General features: G+C 42.1%; 1 protein-coding gene across 1 annotated transcript in view; it reads right to left on the reverse strand.

The window, feature by feature from the left end:
- Positions 1-2,429: 2,429 nt before the first annotated feature.
- Positions 2,430-21,804, reverse strand: part of rapgef6 (Rap guanine nucleotide exchange factor (GEF) 6) — an 84,005-nt gene continuing 64,630 nt past the window's right edge. Inside the window, exons 17-29 of the mRNA XM_070916716.1 lie at positions 18,503-18,670; positions 18,088-18,303; positions 14,962-15,173; positions 14,242-14,365; positions 13,098-13,121; positions 11,196-11,416; positions 10,062-10,235; positions 9,655-9,801; positions 9,028-9,147; positions 7,096-7,354; positions 4,857-5,407; positions 3,308-3,664; positions 2,430-2,732 (exon numbers count right to left, since the gene is read on the reverse strand). Of these exons, the coding sequence (XP_070772817.1) occupies positions 2,710-2,732; positions 3,308-3,664; positions 4,857-5,407; positions 7,096-7,354; positions 9,028-9,147; positions 9,655-9,801; positions 10,062-10,235; positions 11,196-11,416; positions 13,098-13,121; positions 14,242-14,365; positions 14,962-15,173; positions 18,088-18,303; positions 18,503-18,670 (2,596 nt within the window). The 3' untranslated portion in view covers positions 2,430-2,709. The remainder of the gene's footprint in view (positions 2,733-3,307; positions 3,665-4,856; positions 5,408-7,095; positions 7,355-9,027; positions 9,148-9,654; positions 9,802-10,061; positions 10,236-11,195; positions 11,417-13,097; positions 13,122-14,241; positions 14,366-14,961; positions 15,174-18,087; positions 18,304-18,502; positions 18,671-21,804) is intronic.

The following is a 21,804-nucleotide window of genomic DNA, read 5'->3' on the forward strand; positions in this document are numbered from 1 at the left end:
TCAGTCTCTGACTCTCAGTCTGTTTCGAAGTTTCTACTATTGAGATTGTTTTAAAAAGGGAAAAGGGGACTAGTGTGAGGGTCACAGTGGAAACCAGATGAGTACAGTGAGGAGAAAGGTCCAAAGTTTAAAGTCCTGCTGAGTCGGCAGGACTGTTCAATTCAAACAGACTGGGATATAACAGCATCAACAAACTCCTTTCAATCATCCAGTCTGAGTTTGAATGAACTCGCCTTGTGTTATGAAACCTACGGCAAGAGACCCACAAGGGCCCCACCTTTCAATCAAAGCTGCAAACTAAGACGGGCTTTTATAGAAAAGACTTCCGAGCCTTTCCTTACGTGCTGTACGCCCAGACTGAATCAAAATGAGATTTTGTTTTTGAACTGCTATGTTGATCCCAGCCTCGCAAATATAATTCCACAACACACACACACACACACACACACACACACACACACACACACACACACACAAGCAGTCATATCCCAAAACACAGCAGCAATTACAATTGTAGACGGAGCAGAAATGGCACCAACAACAGAGTGTGAAGGGAGAAAACAAGTTATGAACAACGACAAGAACTAACAAAGACTCCTGCCCGAGGACAGAAACAGGGCAATCACAACCTTGGATTATTTCTTATAACAAAATATTCAAAAATAGCCTTTATAGAGGACTCTCTTCTCTCATCTATACATGATCAGTTAACATTAATTTATGGCAAAGAAACAACAAAAATATATATGTATAAATTCATATATATATATATGCCATGTATATATTAGCATTAATCATTTCAAGTCTTTGTGTGGCAAAACAATACAAAAGAAGCATCACAGAGCGCGAGACGGACAGCAGAAGAAGAAGAACGTCTAATTCCAGTTACACCCCTGCTGCACTGCAGATGAAACACAATTAAAAACAACTTTTCCGTTTTCCAAAACATTACTCAGAATGTACAAATTTGCTTCCGTTTTCAATACAAATGAACAATTTTCAAGCAAACCCTTTAAATATTCTACAAAATGCACTATGGACATGGCGAATGGAGATGCAAGCCAGGCGTTAAAATACATTATCTGTTGACTTGTTTTGTTGCTCGTTCTTTTAAATAAGAAGCAAAAAAAAAAAAAAAAAAGGATATGAGAGGTACACTGTGAGCACATACTCAAATGTTATGCTGTATCTCATATTCCTGCCGCATTATAAACAAATTTACAAGGTCAAATGAACCTGGAGCATTATACTTTAACATTTCAGCTTGTAATTCAATAGACAACTAGTCTAATAAACACTGTAAACAAAACGTGTAAGCGTCGGTGTAAACACTGTCCTTTGTCTTTATGCACACCAGATTTTGGTGTGTGTGTGTGTGTGTGTGTGTATGCATGCACAGTGCTAATTTATCGTTTTATTATAGCTGCTGCAATAGAATAACGACACGCGTTTTACTCTACGGGAAAGCAGCGAGGCATTTGTTCTTCAGCTCATTAAAAACAAGTTATAATACAGTTTTAATAGAACATCGAGGAGGCAGCATGCCGCTAAAGTACCTCACGTCAGACTGAACGAGCAATAAGAGAGGTGGCTGGTTTGGCGGCGGAGAGCGCAACGTGGAGACACAGAACTGCCTGAGAGATGATGTTTGTCTTTTTCTTCTTCTATAAACCCCAACAAAGTCCAACAAGTGGTGAACACAAACAGACGTGCTCTCTGTTACTTCAGGAGTTTCATTTCTCTTTTAGAAAGAGGAGAGAGAAATAAGTCAAGGGGCTCTATGTGGCTCATACCCTCAGATACAGTCACAAGGGTAAGTATTGGGATTAATAAAGTTGGTGTTGTGTTTTTTTTTTTTGGGGGGGGGGGGGACATTTGGTTTGTTTGGGAACTCAAGTTATTGAAGTAAAATTAATATAATCAGTGCCAGGATTTGATTGAGACCCATAAAAAGCTGTTCCGTGTCTCTTATTTATCGACATTCATCTTCTTTTGAGCTGACAGCAAACTACAAACAAAACAAAAACGAGCTGAAGTTCATTGTAATTCTTACACACTGCTGACGGCAGCTTTCTATCCCTTTGTCTGCTCCTCCTCACTATTCTCACATAAAAACTTTGCAAAGCTCAGAGACGCAAATGAAAAGAAGAAGAAAAAAAAATCACTTTACAAAAACAAAAAAAGAGAAAAATCACTGTACATGTTAAAACTGTAAAAAACAACAACCTTTAGACAAGAGAGCTTGGAGCGCAAAATGGAGGTACATGGTGGTCTGTTTCCAAGGAGGCCGACTTCTTCTCATGAGACATCGTTATTGTCACTCTTTCCTTCTTTTATTTGTCCTTTTTTTTAAACGTCTGTCTACCGTGATGTGACTCCATCACGCCGCCCCTTTTCAGCTTTGTTCAAGAGTTTTTAAAAAGTATCTAAAATCTTTCTTTTCTTCTTTGTTTTTGTGAAATGAGTTCAAAAAGAGATGATTGTACGAGTCCTGGGAGGTGGAGAGAGAGGTCACGTGACCCACTGCTCTGGTCCACAGGTGCATTATGGTCCGTGGTGATGTCACACAGGACTTGTGGGAGGGGCTTGGAGAATGTGCTCTGATACGTAGTGACGGCAGGCTGCTAGCTCAGTCCAAAGCCCGATCAACACAACTGGGTTCATGTGTGAGAATGTGTGTGTGCGTGTGTGAGCGTGACGTCACCGCCTTTACACCGCAGACACCTGTTCATCTGGGAAACAGAAGAGAGGACAATGTTAAAACAATGTGCACGAGTTTCTGCAGATTTACATGTTGCACGCTTTATTTATTTTGTTGCAAAATAACCAAAACCAACGATGATAATCGCTGGTGATATTGTATGAAACTATCCGAGAGTAGTAACAATCTCAGAGCTGGTCAAACTCGGTAATAAAATTCATCTTTCTCTCTTTCCTTTGGTTTTTAGACCCCCGAAACTAATTTGGCACTCATTGAGAGCATAGACATAAAGTGAAAGCAAAAAAAAATATGAACAAAACATATGAATGCATTTGTTTATATGAATTCATCTGACTAGTTAAAGAAAGGGCAATTTTGTTTCATGAAAAATCCTGTTCTTTTGGTAAGCTTGTGGTCATTCCCTAAAACCTTCCATTAAGATTTGATGAGTCAACCTGCAAACTGTCATGTTGATTAACTCTGAATGAAGAGATATGTTTAGTAGAGACAAGTGTGGTTTAAGTACGGGAACCAATAGTTTGTTTTTATACTGCTGATTAACTCTTTAAAATGATGCTCATCATGTCTCCATCCTGTGGGACGTACCATCCTCACTGTCAGCCAGCTCCTGTGGTGGGAGGCAGATGCTGGGCGGTCTGGAGAGGCCCTGCGTGGAGCCGGCCGTCCGGGCCTCTTGGTGGTGGAGCTGATGGTTAGCGGCCAGCCTCCGTGCCTCAGCCAGGCCGCCGGCTGCTCCAGGGCTCTGCAGGAGTTTGCTCCTCTGCAGGGCCACGCTGTAGTCTGGAGGTCTGAGGTGAGGAGGCCTGGGGAGGAGACCTCCTGGCCCACCTACTACTCCGTCTGTAAGGCCGAGATCCCCCAGAGCCAGACCCTGGTAGCCTGGAGGGGTGGGAGGGGGAGCTCGGTAACGCTCATCCTTGCCGGGGGAGGTGACACAGTACACTGGATGGAGGTGTCGATCAAAAGAAAGGAGGAATGGAGCAAAGGAGGGGAGTGAGGGACGAGGAGTGACGGGGGTGAAGAGGTTGGTGGAAAAGGAGGTGTGTGGGGAGTTGTGTGAGGAGGGGAGAAACAAAAAGAAAATAATGGAAAAATTAAATCAATGTGATGTTTCACGAGCACAATAAACACCTATACATGCAGCAAAACGTGTTGAAAATCAAAAGAAAAACATACAACCAATGAGATGGATGGCTGCAGCGGATACAGACAGAACTGGAGCTGCTACTAATGATTACTTTCATCATTCAATAATTTGTCAATTATTTACCAGATTAATCGATTAATCGTTTGGATCTTAAAAAAACAAATCATAACATAGTGAAAAGTGCCCATCATAATTTCCCAAAGCCCAAGGTGACAACTTCAGATTACTTCTTTTGTCCAACAGTATAAAGATATTCAATTTACGAGAGATGTAAATTGTAAATTCTCACTTTTGAGAAGCTAGAAGCAGAGAATGATCGACTGAAACGATTGATCGATTATCAACATTTTTGTCAATGAATTTTCTGTTGAATTTGGGCAGTGGACACTCTCTTAACTCCTCCCCTTCTACTCTACAACTCTTCAGTCAAAGAATCTAAAAAAAAGTTTTGTTATCCTCATAAAACTAGCAAACTGCATCGTCTTACAGTTTACCATGAAACTACAGCGGGGGATCGAAAAGACAAATTTACACTGTGGCTGATGAGGATGCTCCATAACTCCTGTCAGATGGAGAGCCAACAGCGACAAGAGTGAGATCTGTTAGGGATCTTAGCCAAAGATCTAAGAAATGCCAAAGTGCAGCGTTCGCCAGCTGTACACTAAACCGTAACAGCAAGTCAAGCAAATGAAAGATGCAGTAATTCACTTGAAACAACAGCAGACTTAATATACTGCATGTAAGCCTAATATAAAACACTGACAGCCATCTTGATATTCAGTAACGAGAGCTTAAGCGCAAGCTGATGTGTTACTGCAATGACGCATATAGATTCACAAGCAGAGCCTATAATGGGGAAAACTAAGTTCTACTGTAACTATCCTGTAACTATCCAGACAACCTCACACCCTCAACAGACGCTCACAAACGTAGCGACAGAGTTGACCACTGTCACACTGTTTACAGGGAATCAACCTGACCCCTCACCTATCAGGCCCTTCTCTGTGCTTGACGTCACCGTTTTGTAGACAGGGTCTGTGCTTTGCCCTCCTTCCTCGTTGGTTGGCGAGGAGGGGTGCTCCGAGGTGTTTCGCCGCTTTATCGTCCCGTAATTCCCCTCGTAGGTGTCCGACAGCGAGCTGGACGATGCCCAGCTCTGCCGCGACTGATTGGACAGATCCGAGCTGGAGTTTCTGGAGTGCTGCTTGGCGGCGGTGTCCTCGTTCGGCCACGCGTGACCTGCGGCCTCGACCTCTGCTATCGGCCCGGCCAGCTGCGTGTGCTTGAACCCGCCCAGGTGCGTGTGCGGGAGGGAAAGCGGATGCCCGTGGATGCCATGGTCCCAGGGCCGGCAGGAGGAGGCGGGGAGGCTCTGGAAGGAGTCGTGGGAGTTGGAGGAGCAGGATGTCCAGCTGCCGCGGCCGCTGTCGACCACTGAGTCTTGGGAGGTGTGGTCCGGGGTCAGCTCCTCCGTTGAGGTGGAGGAGGTGAAGGTGGAGGCTCGCGTTACGTATCCCCGAGCCAACGACGAGGAACTACTGAAGATAGAAGAGTGAAATAATTAACTGTCAGGCTAACCTCAGCATATTTACTGATGCTTTCAGATGCTTAAATAAAGTAAAATAGTAGTTGAGAAGTAGAGGAGTTGTACATGTACCAAAGAAAGAAACGCAGGGAGGAAAAGTGAAAAGTCTACTGAAATGAACTGACAATGGAGAGAGAGCGGGAGGGTCAATAACTCTAAAAAGCTGTTGGCTGGAGGACATGTGGGTCAGAGAGTCGAAACACCAACAAAAGACAAATGAATATAGTTCAATGTTACACAGATGATCCCTGTTGCCTCTACACAATCTTCAACTTTCAACCAAAATGTCTTGCAGAGATTTTTCAAATACTTTTTGTTGTTTCACCTGGGAAATACTGTGAATATTCAGCCATTAAGGTTTATGCCTCATCTGTACACTTCCTCTTTACGAAATTACAAAACAAAAAATTTGACAGCGTTTCCTGCATGATAGATAGACAATGTCTGGCTTTAAAAAAAAAAAAAACTTTTAAAAAGTTTTTCTGCTCAGCTGCTTTTCATAAAGCAGCAGTTTGATTCACTGACGCAGTTTTACAGGACAAACAAGCCACTCAATGAAACTGAGCCATATTTCATAAAACAGGCCGGTGTTATACGGCAAGGCTGCCGAGGTAATGTAATATCAGAGGAGCAGACAGATTATTGCGTCCGGCGACATTTTATAGTCTCCACTTTGTGAGACAGAATGGCCTGATCATGGAGGAACAATAAACAAACAGCAGACAATAAAAAAAGGTGTGTTGTTTATTCGACCAGATTAAAAAGCAGCCTGCGTGAAAACCGATACGTTGTTAACGGAGAAGAGAAGGAGAGCGGAGGGCAGTAAATGTGGGACGCTAATAAAAACCTGCCGCGTTTTTTTACGACTTCCTGTTCTCTGAGTTTTAATGAGGAAAGGACATAATTGGAATCCAGCTGGGGGAGTAAATGGAAGAGCGGCTTGAGGTAGCAGACTGTGTACGTGAGGTGCCTTTTTTTTTTAGTGCTCATGTTGGCCTTTGGTAAGGTTTCTGATGATGAAGTGTTTGTGTGTGAGGGCGTCCTGGTGGTTCGAGGCTTGAGTCAAGGCTAGAAAAAAAAAAAAGTGCTCTCATACCAATTAATTTTTCAGCAAGGTATGGGTATGACATGAGCTAACAGGGATCCGGATGAACAAAGTAAAAAGTGTTTAAATTAAAAGAGTTTAGAAGACTGACACAAAAAAACCATCCATCTTGATAAGTTGTGTAGTTTTGAGTCCTAAAATCTTGTGTCTACAAACTAGTTTAGCTCCATTCGGACAAGATGTATTTCTCTAGGGGTGGTGGGGTGATTGTGCAGAGCTGGTCAGTGATTTTAATCCCACTCGGAGCGCATACATCCTAATTAGCTACTGTCTGTCAGTGAACTCACAGGTCCTCTTTGTAATTTAAATTCAGTCCAGAGAGAGGTTTCTCCAGGTTTCTCACTTACATCGACTGTAGACAAAAGCTGACTGTAACCTTGTTACCTGAGTGCATATAGATTGTATTATCAATCTTGACATCGCAAAAAAAGTATACACTTTGAAAAACTCCTAGACAAACTCTTAACAAACGTACGTAAATGTTTGATGCTCTCTTTTCCACCTAATGGCAGATTAGATAAACTGAAGTTAATTACCTTGTGCTGGGCTGGTTGTAATCCGCATTTAAGTGTGCATGCATTGCTGCCGTGCTCTCAACAACCGCAGCAGGCGTAGTAGTAGTTGTAGTAGTACTAGTGGCAATATTAGTACAGGTCCTGTTGCTGCTGTTACACCGGTCGTCGAGCCCGGGAGCCGGCACGGAGTCAACTGAACAGATACTGGAGCGGGAGGAGATCTCGCTGTGACTCGAGTCCGACAGGTTGTCCGCTTTACCAGCTGGTAGGAGGGTGTAACCTGGACAGAGGACAGGAGAGAGAAACATTGAGGACAAAATACAGATTATAATAATGAAGAAAAAGCTAAATAGGGAAGGGACCAGGATGTAAAGTAAAAAGGGATAGAGAGAAAATAAAGATGCAGTGTGTAGCTCTACCCAATTGGCCATATTTCTATCTGTTTCTTTTTATCTATTTTAGGGAACGTTGGACAATCACTGCACTTCAAATCACAAAAAATAAAATCCACACTGTGTTGAGAACATGGGGAGACGTTTCGATGCCCTTTTTAACAGCAAATACTAAAAATAATAATAATCCAGCAACAATCGATAACACTCGTCATTGTCTCTATGCCATGTACAGTACTTAACTTCAACACTTACACGGTACAGCAGGTGGTGCCAGAAACTGTGAGGCTGTGAAGTTATGAACACTTCTAAAATGTTAAAGTTAAACGTGAACAGAGACTCTGAATTGTGCAGCAATGACTGTGAAGGACACTGTCGGAGGTCACAGTTTAAACTTTATATTACAAAAACTTGCTGAACCACATCAACTGTGACTGCAGAGAAACTAGATGAACATGGCATTAAAATACTGCATGCCACAGAAGAAAAATCACATATCAAAATCTACAGGAATGAGAAATTCATCTTTTCTTTTTTTCAAGAGTCAAGAGTGTTTCACAGCGACAAACTACCCTTTATTTTGGGATTCAAAAGTTAAGTTGAATATGCTTTCTGCTTTGACAATGACATATTTTGCTACATTTGGCTGTTGGGTGACATTGTAACACTTACAAAAATTCACAGCATTATTCCCACGAACAAAGAAATGTTGGGAGAACTCCGAGAACAAACTGAAATGGTTTTTCCATTTTTTGTTACTGCTCCAAACAAGATCTACTTTGTTCGCTGTGAAAACTCTTTCTCCCGTCACCTTTCTATGACTGATGGTGGATATGAGACTCTTTTCTCTCAACTAACGCTTTCCTTTGTACTTCCAAAATGAAATGTGATGGCAATGTGATGGATTCTCTATAAATGTCATCGATCATCAACCTCTGATAAAAATTGTCTCTGAAATACCACTAGTTGCATTTTTTCTTCACTGTTTTTACTCAACAAATACTTGGATCAGTCAGTTCACTGTGTCAGACAGTCTTTCTCCTGGTGCGTCTGTCCCTGCAGAGCCAAAGGAAGGGGCTGCCCGACCTCTTGGCTCTCTGCTCTGTCTGTCCTTGTGAGGAGGCCACGAGCTCTCTTGTTCCCTCCCCACCGCTCAGATGTGGCCTGATTGCCACCGTCCTCTCTCTGGACTGACTCCTTTCCCTCAGTATCCTGAAGGGTGACATCAGCCTTGTTCTGACGGGCGACTCTGGAGGTTTGGGTCTCATTAACTGGGGCAAGCAGAGAGGTGACAGAGTCATGGGACTGGGAGGAGACCCAGTGTGGACTCCATGCATACCCGTAGGGGTTCCTGCTCTTACCCTCCGTAACATTAGCCCTGCATCTGCCTGAGCACCCTGGTTGTTCTGCTGCCTGGATCTCCCTCTCCTTTGCTCTGAAGGAAACAAGACTCCCTGAACTGCCTCCGTCTCCTCCTCTGTCTGACTCGCTCTCTCCCTGCTACTCTCTCGGCTGTGCTGCCTGGTCAGCAGAAGGATCCTCTTGTGGAGGAGAGCCCCACCTATGCCGTAGCTGCGCAGGCTGATGGTGCCGGCCTTCGTGCTGGTGTCGCTGGTCAGTGACGACGAAGATCCCGACAGGTTCATATGGCTGGAGTTCTGGGACTTGGCCACGCCTCCCACTGAAGAGGGTGAAGGAAAGCCGGAGTGAGAGATGAAAATAAGGGCTTTTTATTCAACTTGAAACAAGAGGATGGTTAGAGATTTAAGTAGCAGGGTGTCTGAAGGACCTTCAGGACTATCGTAGTTAATATTAGCAAAAAAATGTACTCTGATATTCTGTGCAATCTTATCAGTTTTCAAGAAAGGAAAAGTGTGAAATCAACCACAAATTAACTCCTAATCTAGACTTTATATGAGCATTCACCCCAGAGATGGTTTCTGAGCAACTCAGTAACACTATCATTACGCCCGGGCCTACCTCTACCTGTGCGTGACGGCGTTGCTTTGATTATGTCAATATGACCATCAACAGATCATGTTCTCTTTCTCAAAGCAAGAGGCTCGGCGACGCACACGCGCTGCTCAGGTAGGCGGTGTGGCCCAGGCGTTAGTGTTTCTGAGCTCTGCCTCGGGGTGACTGTCTGATAAAAACATATGGGGTGAAAAGCACACTTTCTGTATCAGACCTTTGCGTGGGGAGCCCTGCGGTGACACCGTGGGGCTGGAGTGAAGAGAGGAGATGGTGGAGACGGTGTCATCAGATGGTCTCTTGGAGCTCCACTCCTCTGATGAGGTCACTGGAGGTTTCTTCACAACCTGGGGAGAGTTGGAGTCTGGAGCAGAAAAAAGAGAGAGAGAAAAACAAGGTTACAGACAAGTAAATTAAGCAGGGAGTCTTGTTGTGTTACGTTATATCTGTTCTAATTGTTTATTTAACCCCTTTATCTAATCAATGACGATGTACTGTACAATCAGAAGGACAGAGAAGAATGAATGATTAAAATTCTAAATACATGAAAGCATAAAGAAGTAAAGCATAACTCTACATAAATTAGTATAATGATGATATAGAGTATAGTGCAGGTGTACTAACTAAGTGTGCCTATGTCCTTGGCGGTGCTCTTCTTTCGTAGAGGGTTCAGTGGGACCTGGACCTGAAGGACTTGTGACACCCTGTTTTGTGTTTTCCCCGAGGGCAGAGCCGACCGCAGAGACACCGGAGACATGTCCGACTTGGTGGATCGTCTCTCACTCAAGTTCTTTGACACTACAACCACAGGAAGAAGACGAAAAATGTACAAACAAAATGAAATGATTCCAAAACATCTACCATTTACAAATGTAAAACTTTTGGAAGACTTTTCCAACTGACTGTTTTCTTCCTGTTCAGTTCAACTATCCAGTGTGAGTTATGTTAGCGGCTTCTTTACTCTTTGTTCAATCTGTAAACCTTTCAAGACCTACCTAAATTAAATTATAATTTTCAGATGTTTCAAGACTTTCTAGACCCAAGCAGAAAACACACAGTAGGTCCGTCTTGCAGTAATCACACACATGATTATCACATTCATAAAAACTGATAAAAGTATCACTTTAGCATACTGCCATTCCTTGGCATTGTCACAGTTGTAATATGTGATTTGAATAATATTATGGCCAAATGCTAATTCTTCCTGATACAATTCAAATGAACAAAAAAAGGAATTTCGGCACAATGACTCATGGTCAATTTAAAGAATTTCACATTACGGTTATAAAAAAAAGTATTATGTGCATATTTTCTTCTATAGAAGGTTTGGATGATACAATACATGCGTACTGTAGTATCTATCAATTGATTGATCATTTAATTCCTGTTATTTTCTGCAGAGCATTTGTAAATACACTAGGTGGCAGTACAAGCCAATAATACAAATCTATATACTGTCAGATCAGATATCATCCAGGGAAATTACAGCTCTTTTCATTAAAATACATCCATTTTTTCCAGCGTTAAATATCCTAAAGTTGAAACCTAAATATATTTTGTAACAAAATACCTAAAAGTGCATACACAGAATAATAAATACATATATAAAAAGGCTTGGAATAATGCAAACTGAAATCTATGCAAGATGTTCCATGTACGTTTTACTGATATTCCTGTGTATACCATGTCGGGTGAGGGCCAAAGGCTTTACACTCTACTGATACAATAAAAAGTAGTCTCAGTATCTGTGTTACTCACAGGTGCTGTAGGACGGTTCACACTGCAGGGACATGATTTGGTGTTTCTCCTCGTCTATCTCCACCGTCAGGTTGGACAGGTACTGCTTCACCTTTCTGGCCATCTGAGCGTCTTCGTACAGCTTCTTAGCGTTGAGAAGCGAGCTGCGACGCACTCGCTTCTTATGGGCGCCACCCTGCACATCCAGCATGTTGGAGTTGGTGCTGCCCTGACTCAAAGACCTAATGGGGGGAATAGAGAAGAGGAAGAGGAGGGAAGGAAGGAAAGGGAGGAGGATAATGAGGGAAATATAGAAGAGGAGGAGATGAGTGGAAGAAAACGAAGGAGAGGAAAGAAATGGGATGAAGTAAGCAGAGTAAAAGATGGACAAAGGGATGTGGAGGTAATTTAAAGAGGTGAGATAAATGGATGAAGTGTTGTTGATGGATGAGCAGAAGATGAAGAGTTGAGAAAGATGAGGGAGATAAATGAAGAAGGCACAGGAACAGAAGAAATGTACATGAAAGTATAAAGAGAGAAAACAAAAAGGGGGAAGGAAATAACGGTAAACAACAATCAGTACAATCACCAAAAACATAAAAGGCAACAACTACTTTCTTATTGAACACCTCTTCTACTATAAAATCTGTACATCTGTCTTTGTGTCGGAGCATAGCATTTTAAAACGGGACCATGCAACTGGGGGGAGGCAGCTCTTGCTGGTGCGCCATGCTATCACAGTACAGAGCAGCAGAACATTCTGTCAGATGGAGGCAAAAAGGGTTAGGAAACAAAAGATGCACAAGATTCGATATGGGGAATATTATGCCAGGATGCAGATATGAACAAACACCAAACCTGAGTCAAATAGCATCTGTAAATATTTCTCATGGTTTGTTTTGCTCTGCCTTTATTTGGCAAATGGGTGGGGTTTTGCCTTACAGAGTTCAAAGCTTCAAAGTTCATTCTTGACTTTGTAAACAGCAGCTGACAACACAATCTCACCTAAAGGTCCATTTAGTAACTTTCCTGGCGCTTTTCGATCATATCACATGATCTTAATCTGTAGATGTTCAAATTTTAATTTTTTTCTGAGCACTTTTTGTCCATGTTGGCAAAGTCCATTTCATAGCTGTTCATCTCAAACTCCATGACTGTTTCCCCGCTCAAGTATGAACTCAGACCCTAAATTTTTAAGCCAACATGGATGAGAGTTCCTCAAAGTGCTCAGAAAATATGGAATCATCTATAATTCAATGGAGATCATGTGATATGATCAAAAGCTCTAAAACAGGCACTAAATGGACCTTGAAGTGAGATTGTTTGGACAGGGGTTTTTAGCTCTTTCACTTTACATATTTGAATTTAATTATCTAATATTTACTATATTATGTGCAGTCACACAGCCTCTGGGACTTGATTATTTGTTGATTGTTTCATCTATAAAGTTGTGTTTTCTTATGTTGGCCCTGTTTTCTCCGTGGCCCAAGAGGAGAACAACATTTCATTGTAACTGTATCCTTGTATGAGCGACAATAAATTAGAACTTGAACTTACAGTAAATGAGAGAAATCAGACATTTTAGACAATCTTCTTTACTACCTACTTATCACCATGTAAATGTGTGTATACCATCTATGTAAAAACAAACACTAAGTATTATTTCAAGCTACTATGTGACTCAAACATACAATCTCATGAACAGGGCAAATGATGGACTTCAGTATGGTTCAGGTAAATGGGCACTGCAAATGGAAGGGTTAATCACACACAAGCACAGGCAGACACACATGTACACTCAGATAGAGTGGAGGGGGGGGGGGGGGGTCATGCAGAGTTTATGGTGTTGGGGGATGCAGGGTGGATTGAATTTCTGCTGGTCCAGATTGAAACAGGATGAAACCGGTACCAGGACAAACTTACCCTAAACTCTTCCACCTCTTCTTCCTGCAAGCAAGAGGTGTGAAGATTGAAGCGTGACTTAAAGACAAGTTCAGGGGTCGGGGTGGACAAGACTATGTAGAGGTCATGCCACGACAAACAAACAGGAAATGATTGGAGATGGGAGGACACCAGACATATGACATCTCCCCATATCAACCTGAAGAGTGCGTGGTATGGCCTTGTGCATCACACACTCCTGAAAACAGGTCGTTGTGTCACCTTTTGGGAAAAAGTTTTGATCATATATGATATGATGATGAAAAGCTTTTTAAGTCTGAAATAAAGGTCTTGTGAAAAATATCTTCTCTGACATCTTGAGCTTGTAGTAAGACGGGAGTGTCTGCAGGGGGCAGTCATGCACTGCAGCAGTGACTGTGATAAAACACACACAGACTGAGTGATACGAACTACACACTGCGGTTGGCATCAATTCTACCTCACTTCCAGCCGTTCAATGCCTTGTGTCCTCGAGGTCGTTACATTCCAGCAGAGGGATGCAATCGAACCAACAAGAGCCGTGAACTGGACAGGAAGTGAACGGGAATTGATCCAGGTAGGCTGGTGGAGGTATGGTGTAGTGGTTCCCTCTTTGCTCACATTTGTAGTTTTCTGTAATAAAGGTGTCTTTTCTAAGAACCTGCAATCTACCTCGCTACACCGGACTCTCTGCATTTATGCCTCTTTCTGAGAAGTGACAGTTTTGCTACAGTCTGGCTGATGGGAAAAAGGAAGCGTCAGTTGCAAAGATACACATAATTGAAGGGAATTGATGATTTGGTGTCACTTATTAAACCACTCGATTGCAAATTAACTGTTGATTGGGTGCTGTGATGATTACTGAGCCACAAAATTCACCTCTGGCTCCCTTTCCCAATACATTTTCTTTAAAAAAAAGCTCCAAAATGTAGAATAATGAAGTTCTCCATTATTCTGGCTTTTGAATGTGACACTTTTGTGATACAGCTAATTAAGCTAATTAATTAAAGGCCCACATAGGGTGTTCAAGACAGCTTTAAGCGACCCGTATCTGTGAAACTGGCCCCAACAGCATCAAGTTAAAGCACAATTGGTAAATCTTGAGAATAAAAAGGCTTTGAGGCCTCTTGGTATCAAAACAACCAACCTCTGTCTGAACATGAGGGCAGGGTCCATGTTGGCTGACGTCAACCTCACCACGTGTCTGATCTCCTTGGCGATCATCCTCAGCTTCTCAAAGTTCACAAGGCCGTCAACATTGGAGTCATTGCCTGAGAGGACGAACACAAGTACAAAACACACGCACACAAATACATGCACAAACAGTGAGTGTGAATTCAGCTGTCAAAATCTTGCAAGATGCAATTTGCAACAATATTTGCAAGTCAAATCTTCAAAGTAAAAATCTCCTCTTTCTGGTCTCCTTCTCGTCATTCCTCCAGGAGATCAAAGTGGTGTCTGTCTTTCATATTGAGTCATGCTGGGCCATTTGAGAATTTTAGGCAACTTGCACAATTAGGGAAACTTTCTTTTCTGTTCCTAACATAGCCGTACATTTAAGAGAAAACTTTTAAGGAGAAGTCAGCTCGGCTACTTCTGACCTGACTCAGTGTGTTATCTTAAAAAGGCAAGATGGGGAAGCCTTTAGCAGAAGTAAACCTCCTGAGTGAGACTGAAATTGACCTTACGCACAACACAGAGGAAGTAGGGGTCATTAAACCGTACAGAATGACATGTCAATTGCCAGAAATGGCCTCGGCTCCTAAAGTTTAAAGACAATTAACGGAAATGTAGCAACATGTGAGTAGCTAATACACAAAAAAAGGGCACAAAAAGAAAGTCTGGGCTCTCCACAAAGCTGTCTTACCTTCATGTAAGAAGGTGAGGTCCTTCTTGACCACTGGGAACAGTGGGATGATGGGTGGTTGCATGCTCTGGCTGCTCAGGATGTTGCGGTACTTGGCCATGTTCCTGGACGGGTCGAAGACATCCTGCAGGTCTCCAAACAGCTTCTCGTACTTACTGGGCAATTTCTCCCAAGAGCTTCGCAGCCGAGCCACCGGTGCCAAGTTCAGGCCGCTATGTGAGCGAGGAAAGAGGCGCAAGGAGGGTGGGAGAGGGGAAGCAGGGAGACAGAGATAAATAGGTTATGGTGGGAGGAAAGGAGGGGACGGGTAGAGGTAGAAATGAGGAAGCAGAAGAGGGTAGAGGAGAAAGAAGAAAGGATAGTGTTAATGTGTATATTCAATACATACATCCCAACCAAAACCCCATACTGACATAAATTACTTATTTTCCAGCTAACCATCTTCAGTTAGTGAGGTCTCCATTTTCCAGAGCAGAAGACCCCTTGAGGCAATGTCATATCTGAGCAGACTCATTTAGACAGCTGATAATTATGACTGGCACCGCATTTATTTCTGCTCTCTTCTTTCATTATCTTTCCAGTTCCCGTCCCTTGAACCTTTCCCTCATCAGCTCTCTGTCCGTCTTCCACTGCCGCTACTACCTTTCTGTGTTTCCCTCACTTTTTTTCTCTGTTGGTTGGTATATTTTTGTTTTTCCAGACTCTATGTATCATCCCTCTGTGTGTTGGTGATCTGGGCCAAACAGTCATACATATTTATTTCTTCTAGAAGTGCATAATAGGTGTGGTTTGTCAGAAGATAATAAAAATTTGTATTATAATGTGTTGATAATCACAGTAATGGTTGTCAGGGTCTCACATCTACCACTTTTCCTTTTCCCTTACTTTTAAACACCCCATATACAAATAATCCGGTGTCTCCTGCATGAATGATAGTGGAGGTGCTCTTTATTTCAGCGGGGTGCGTCCACTATAAAACACTACGAGAGCCCTGCATGATATCTTTCTTACACACACACAGCAGCAGCAATGCCCCTGTCACCAGGCAGGTTATGCATCAGAGAGCCATATGGGCAAAGTCCTCCTGCTGTTAGGAGGAGTGTAAAGGGACATGGAGGTCAGACACTTCTGTTCTTTTTACAGCAGTGAACAGGGGATCACCATATTGCCCAACTCCTTAAACTGTGAGTCCAGATCTAAAGAGGACTCTAACATCGATCCTGGTACATTAAGAAAAAAAAGTTAAGAGAAGGTTGTTTTGCAGTAACTGTAATCACTTCAATTAATCAAAAACATCTACAATGGTAGTTATTGCAGAGCTGCATCTTCATGCATTTACATTTAAATGTATGCTGCAGTAACATTGCAGACAATATCCGCTGTGGATTATTTATAGTGTAGACTGAAAAGAGCACCCTGCAAAACAAACATATCTAAACAACCTATTAACCAGGCTAGGCTACAGAGAGAACATGACGTGTTGTTTTTCAATAATTACTCTCTGAACTGGGACACTGTTGCAGCAGTAAATGAGCAAACATGGAGGAAGAAGTAGGAGTTGTCGACTGGCATCATCTCCAGGTCCCAATGACAAAGACTGGCAGTGAGGCCACAAAGATGCTACCGTATGTATAAAATAATTATTAGTTTAACTTAATTCTAGTCAGGATGAGGCCATCCTCTGTCTCTGCTCTCATTAAAAGGTTCTACAGGATTCAGAAACATCTTTTAAATCACTTAATAAAAACATATTTAAAAAAAAAAACATGTTTCTTTGCAGTAGTTTTCTCCACTTCTATTATTTCTTTTTCTGTTTGTTTATTTGATCTTTTTAATTTCTTAAAAAAAGGAATTTCCGTTTCAGTTAAAGTTTTTTGAGAATTCCTCAACATGTAATTCAAAAGATAATTTATAATAATAGATAATTTAATTTATCTACCCACAGTCCAAGGCATTTGTAGGATGTCGTCTGTTCAAACTGTGAGTCATTTAAAGCATATATACTGGAAACGGCTGACACAATGCTACATTTAATTTTTTTGTTGTTGTGTTTTTTTGTTCTATTGTCATGTAACACCAGTTCAAGATCACTAAGAACCAGCTGCAGGCCAAACATCGAGAAGATGCTACTGTACAAAAACAGATCTGCATAAAATTTACATTTAGGATGTTTAACAGATGAACAAATATAGGTAAAAGAGAAGTGGCCCTGGAACAAAACCTTGAGGGTTATCAAAAGGGCAAAGTGGGGCAACTGCCACAGACCTTGAGGGCCCCTGAAGGCAAATTAAAAACTGAAAGTGTAAATGGTCCTGTGTTTTAAACTGATCCTGAGGTAATAGAGTGTCTTTTCTATGGGGCGCCCATAACGCATGTATTTTATCTCATTTTATTGTATTATGTTTTATTCTATTTACACTTTCTGTTTTAAATGGAGCTATAAAAATCAAGTTATTAGGTATTTTTAAAAACGCTTTCATTAACACAAACTGATGAATACAGTGAGTAATTAAATCCTCTCATGCATTAACGCATACACATAAGTGAAAAAACACCCATACACTCACACAAACACACTTGCTCATGCATACACACATATGCAGATGTTGGTGGGTTCAAACACAAATCACATCTCCAAGTTCATCCCTAAAACACACCACAACTTGCTTTCCCTGGGTTTGACCCTGGGCTTAGGGCCACAGTACATCTTCAACTCAGTCTAAGAGCCATCTAGAGCCAAACCACAGAGGCCACAATCGCAACAAACAATAAGTGTAGCCGTTGCTATGGGACTCTTGTTTTAAAGGCTGTAAGGCTGCAGACTGCAGACTGTGTGGTTCAGGAGAATCGGGGCTGATTCTGTGAGCCGGCAGGAGGGGGAGGGAGAGGGGAGGAGGTGAGGCAGGTTCTCCTGAGGATGTGGGAAAGGAGACGAGTGGCCAAAGCACATTTGTCAGGGGAGACGCTAAATGCTAGCTGTCACCGCAGAACAGGTTCCTGTCTTTGACTCTACTACTCCACTACAAGTGAGGCGAAAATGAGGAAAATGAACAAAATGTCACCACTCTCAATTTAGGAAGCCAACACACACACACACTGTTAAGACAGCTTCTACAGTGAGCCCACCTGATAATAGCGAACATGGAGTTGAAGTTCTTGCACTCCCGGCAGTGCAGGGCGATCTTGATGAAGTGTTTGATGGTCTTCATCCTCTTCATGGCGTTGGGCTCCTTCAGGATCTCGGTGGCGACCCAGAAGGTCTCCTGGTTTATCACCTCCTCAAACTGTTTCAGATTACCACTTCCCATCGAGGAGTCTAGTTTAAACAAGTCGTCCACGTACCTGGGAACCATAAAGAAGTTAAAATACATGATTCTAAAATAGTGTACAACGCCTTGATACGTCATTTTTGAAACAACAACATATTGTGATGCTCAATATACCACCAGTAGTTTTATTTCCTCTTATGTTGTTGATGTGGCTTGGTTTATCTTTCGTCTTGCATTTTATGAAGTTAAATAAATCTTAAACAACGACATACTCTGTGGACTCGATGTTCCTGAAGAGCTCAAAGTCTCTCATGGAGAGCTGGGCAGCGACCTCCATGGTGCTGAGCTGCAGCAGAGAGATCTGACTCTCTCTGAGGAGGTCCTGAGCATCCTCGTCTGAACACAACGTCTCCGTCTCCATATTGTTCTTCAGGTAGTACCTATGGCGGGGTAAACAGAGTTTAGCTTCTACTATAGCTGGTCCTGCTGGAGTCAGACACATGAAAACCACAATTTAATGCAATGATGGTGTTGTTAAGAGTTAATTTTCCCATGAAGTTATTCATTGTATAATTCCCTGACATCCCCAGACATCTCTTGCCAATTTATCATATCTAAAACGTGCATAATATTTGAGGAACCCCATGAGCAGCACAAATCCTGCAAAAAAAAAACAACAACAACAAAAAGAGAAGATGAATAATGAGGTATAAGCCTTTGAGTCTAAAGACTGGGAGGGGGATTAACTGACATTAATTACAAAGAGTACAGGATATACAGGACGTAAAATACTTCCTAAACTGATGTCATCTCTGTGTATTTTTAGAGCAGCAGGTACAGCAGGTACATCTGCAGTATCCTCAGCTGCTTTACTGGAATACAGGCTGCAGAGGCAGACAGGTGGGTGGATGGGATCCAGTTTTTCAGCCAGCTGTAACTTGTGCGCGTGTAAAAAAACCAAAACGGATAAATCTCTTTAATGTTCCTCTCATTCACATTTCATCTTATGGACGCACATTTTCTGTCTCCAACTCAAGATTAGTTTGATACTCTCTGGTAGAGATAGATTACAGTCATATTTTTACCTTGGGGTAAAGAAGGGTGGAGACAGAGGTAAGAAAGATGACTGGTGCATGAGTGAGAGGGATAAAAAGTGCCATTCCTCTTTAGATTTGATCTCCAACAGTTTTCTGGGAGAGGTTCCAGCAGCAGGCCATCTCTCTTACCTCGTTATGTGCTTCTATGATTATAAATCAAAAAACCCCCATAGCCCCCAACATCCACTCTAATGGAGCTGTAAAGTGGTCATCTAAGAATACAACACCTTAGCACTCCGTAGACCTACAGCCCTCAGGGGCCAAGTGTTGGCATGGATGTGACTCTAAATCGCCCTCTGTTACTCTGCCAGAAGAGCAACTGGAGTAGATGTGAGGATGTGAGGTGAGGAGATCAAGCTGAATTTACATTCAGGATAAAGCACAAGACACGTTTCACAAGTGTCAACTATTTTGAGAGCTCTAGGGAGACCTAAAGACTTTATTGAAGGATGTGTTTACAGATTTAGGTTTGACACATTTTAGGACTTTCTAAGAACCTGTACACACACCGAATAAGTGTAAGTTGCCAAGAACTGAGATGAGAGGAGGTGAGAGAAGGGGAGACAATACGATGAGAGGAGACAAGAGCAAAGGAGACAAGACAAAGGACAGAAGAGGAGATGAGAGGAGAGGAGACAAGAGGATAGGAGACCTTTAACCAAACCTTAAATGGTCCAATTTTCTCAGTCAAATTAAAATTAAATTGATAAACTGAAGAATCAAGAAACCAAAAATAACAAATAAACACATACCATCCTCTACATATTTGTGAGTCTCCTAGCTGCATCTATATGTATTTTGGCAGTGTGAACAAGGCTTGCTATTGGCTTGGTCTGGTTAGACTTCCTGTCAGTCATCAGCTGCAGAGATATATTTGCCTGCTGCTCCTGATAAATACAACTATGGCAAACTGTGCTGAATACATACTAGATGTACATGCTGCTGACGCGGCACCATGTTTATGTATATATGTAAAGAAAATACTGCCAAACATGACAGCTGGATTGTCAATATGTCAATAATGTCAACAAGATAAACAATCTGTAATGGCAAATGTTTTATTTTGTTATAAATAACTACCTAAGTATTAGAAAGAGGAGCTACCTACAGATGTTGCTGGTTCAGACCTCTACAGTTAAACCGACCTTTTTCATACCAATATCCTGCAGTTCAGCCATCCATCAAAAACACAGGGAGGGTGTTACCATGAGTGGCTCCTAGGTGAGTGAGGGTGTCTGTGAATGTGTGTTTTTCTGTCCATACATGTTTCTTGGTAAAAACTTGTGCGTATACATGCATGCACATAGAATCCTTGAAAACAAATGTGTATGGTTGGGTAAACACAGTGTATGCATGTCTATATGTGTATAAATGCTAGACCGTCTGTATCTATATCTTTGTACATGCCTGTATGTGTGTGTGTGTGTGTGTGTGTGTGTGTGCATGGGAGTGTCTGTATGAATAATTCCAGACGTGCCCCTGCTGTCTGCTGAGGCCTCCGCCCCTGACAGAGGATGAAATATTCATGCTAACCTAGTTGGGAGGGGACTGATGAGGGACCACAGGAGACCAGGAGAGAGGGAGAAAACTGTGTAAAAACTGACGGAGAAGCCGTTTTAAAGCAGACTTTACGGCTATAGTCCAATTATCCTTCATATCCTAGTAACCTTCATCAAATGATGTGCCACAGACAGAGAGACATCTAAAATATATATACTGGCAATGGTGTTTCTGTCAGAAGAAACAACACACATCATCACACAAAAGGCTAAGTGCCTATCTAAGTGATGTGGAAACTTCTGAGTTGTGTCCACATCAAAGTGAAAATTGTCTGAAACAAATGAAACAGATAAGAAATCCACTCTTGTGCACTCTTGTTTTTTTGTTTATTAATAGGACAAACTGCAGCTTGTGTTCTGCTCAGAGTAGCAACTAAAAATGTTTCCCAGCCCTTTTATGGGGTAACACCGCTTGATTTATCATTGCACTGAACTAGGCCAGTGGTCCTGAATCCTGTTCCTCAGCACCTGGAGCCCTGCTGGTTTTCATTCGAACCATTTACTCAGGAACTGATTTACACCTCAGAAATGCTAAGTGAATTCACTACTTCACAGAACAGGAACAGGCTTGAGAACCACCGCTCGAGGAGAATTTAATCAATATATACAGCATATACAATACATTCAAACTGTGGTACTTTATAGTATTAAGTCTGGAGCTGTTGTGCTAGTAGTTATTTGGGGAAGATATTGGATTAAATTCTTGTGCAGTACAGGGATGGGAATCTATTTACAGAATAAAGCTCACAGTAGTTGTACAAAATACAGACCACTGTGTTGCCTTGTGTAAGTTGAACCAACCCAGAAATAATTTGAAAAGGAAAAGGATGGAAAATCTCCCATGTCTCAGAGTCCAAGCACTGCACGTCATCGCTTTGGTTTAGTCATTCAAGCCTTCAACACAGCGTGTCCATGCCT

The sequence above is a fragment of the Enoplosus armatus genome, chromosome 13 (assembly GCF_043641665.1).
Source record: "Enoplosus armatus isolate fEnoArm2 chromosome 13, fEnoArm2.hap1, whole genome shotgun sequence".
NCBI lineage: Eukaryota > Metazoa > Chordata > Actinopteri > Centrarchiformes > Enoplosidae > Enoplosus > Enoplosus armatus.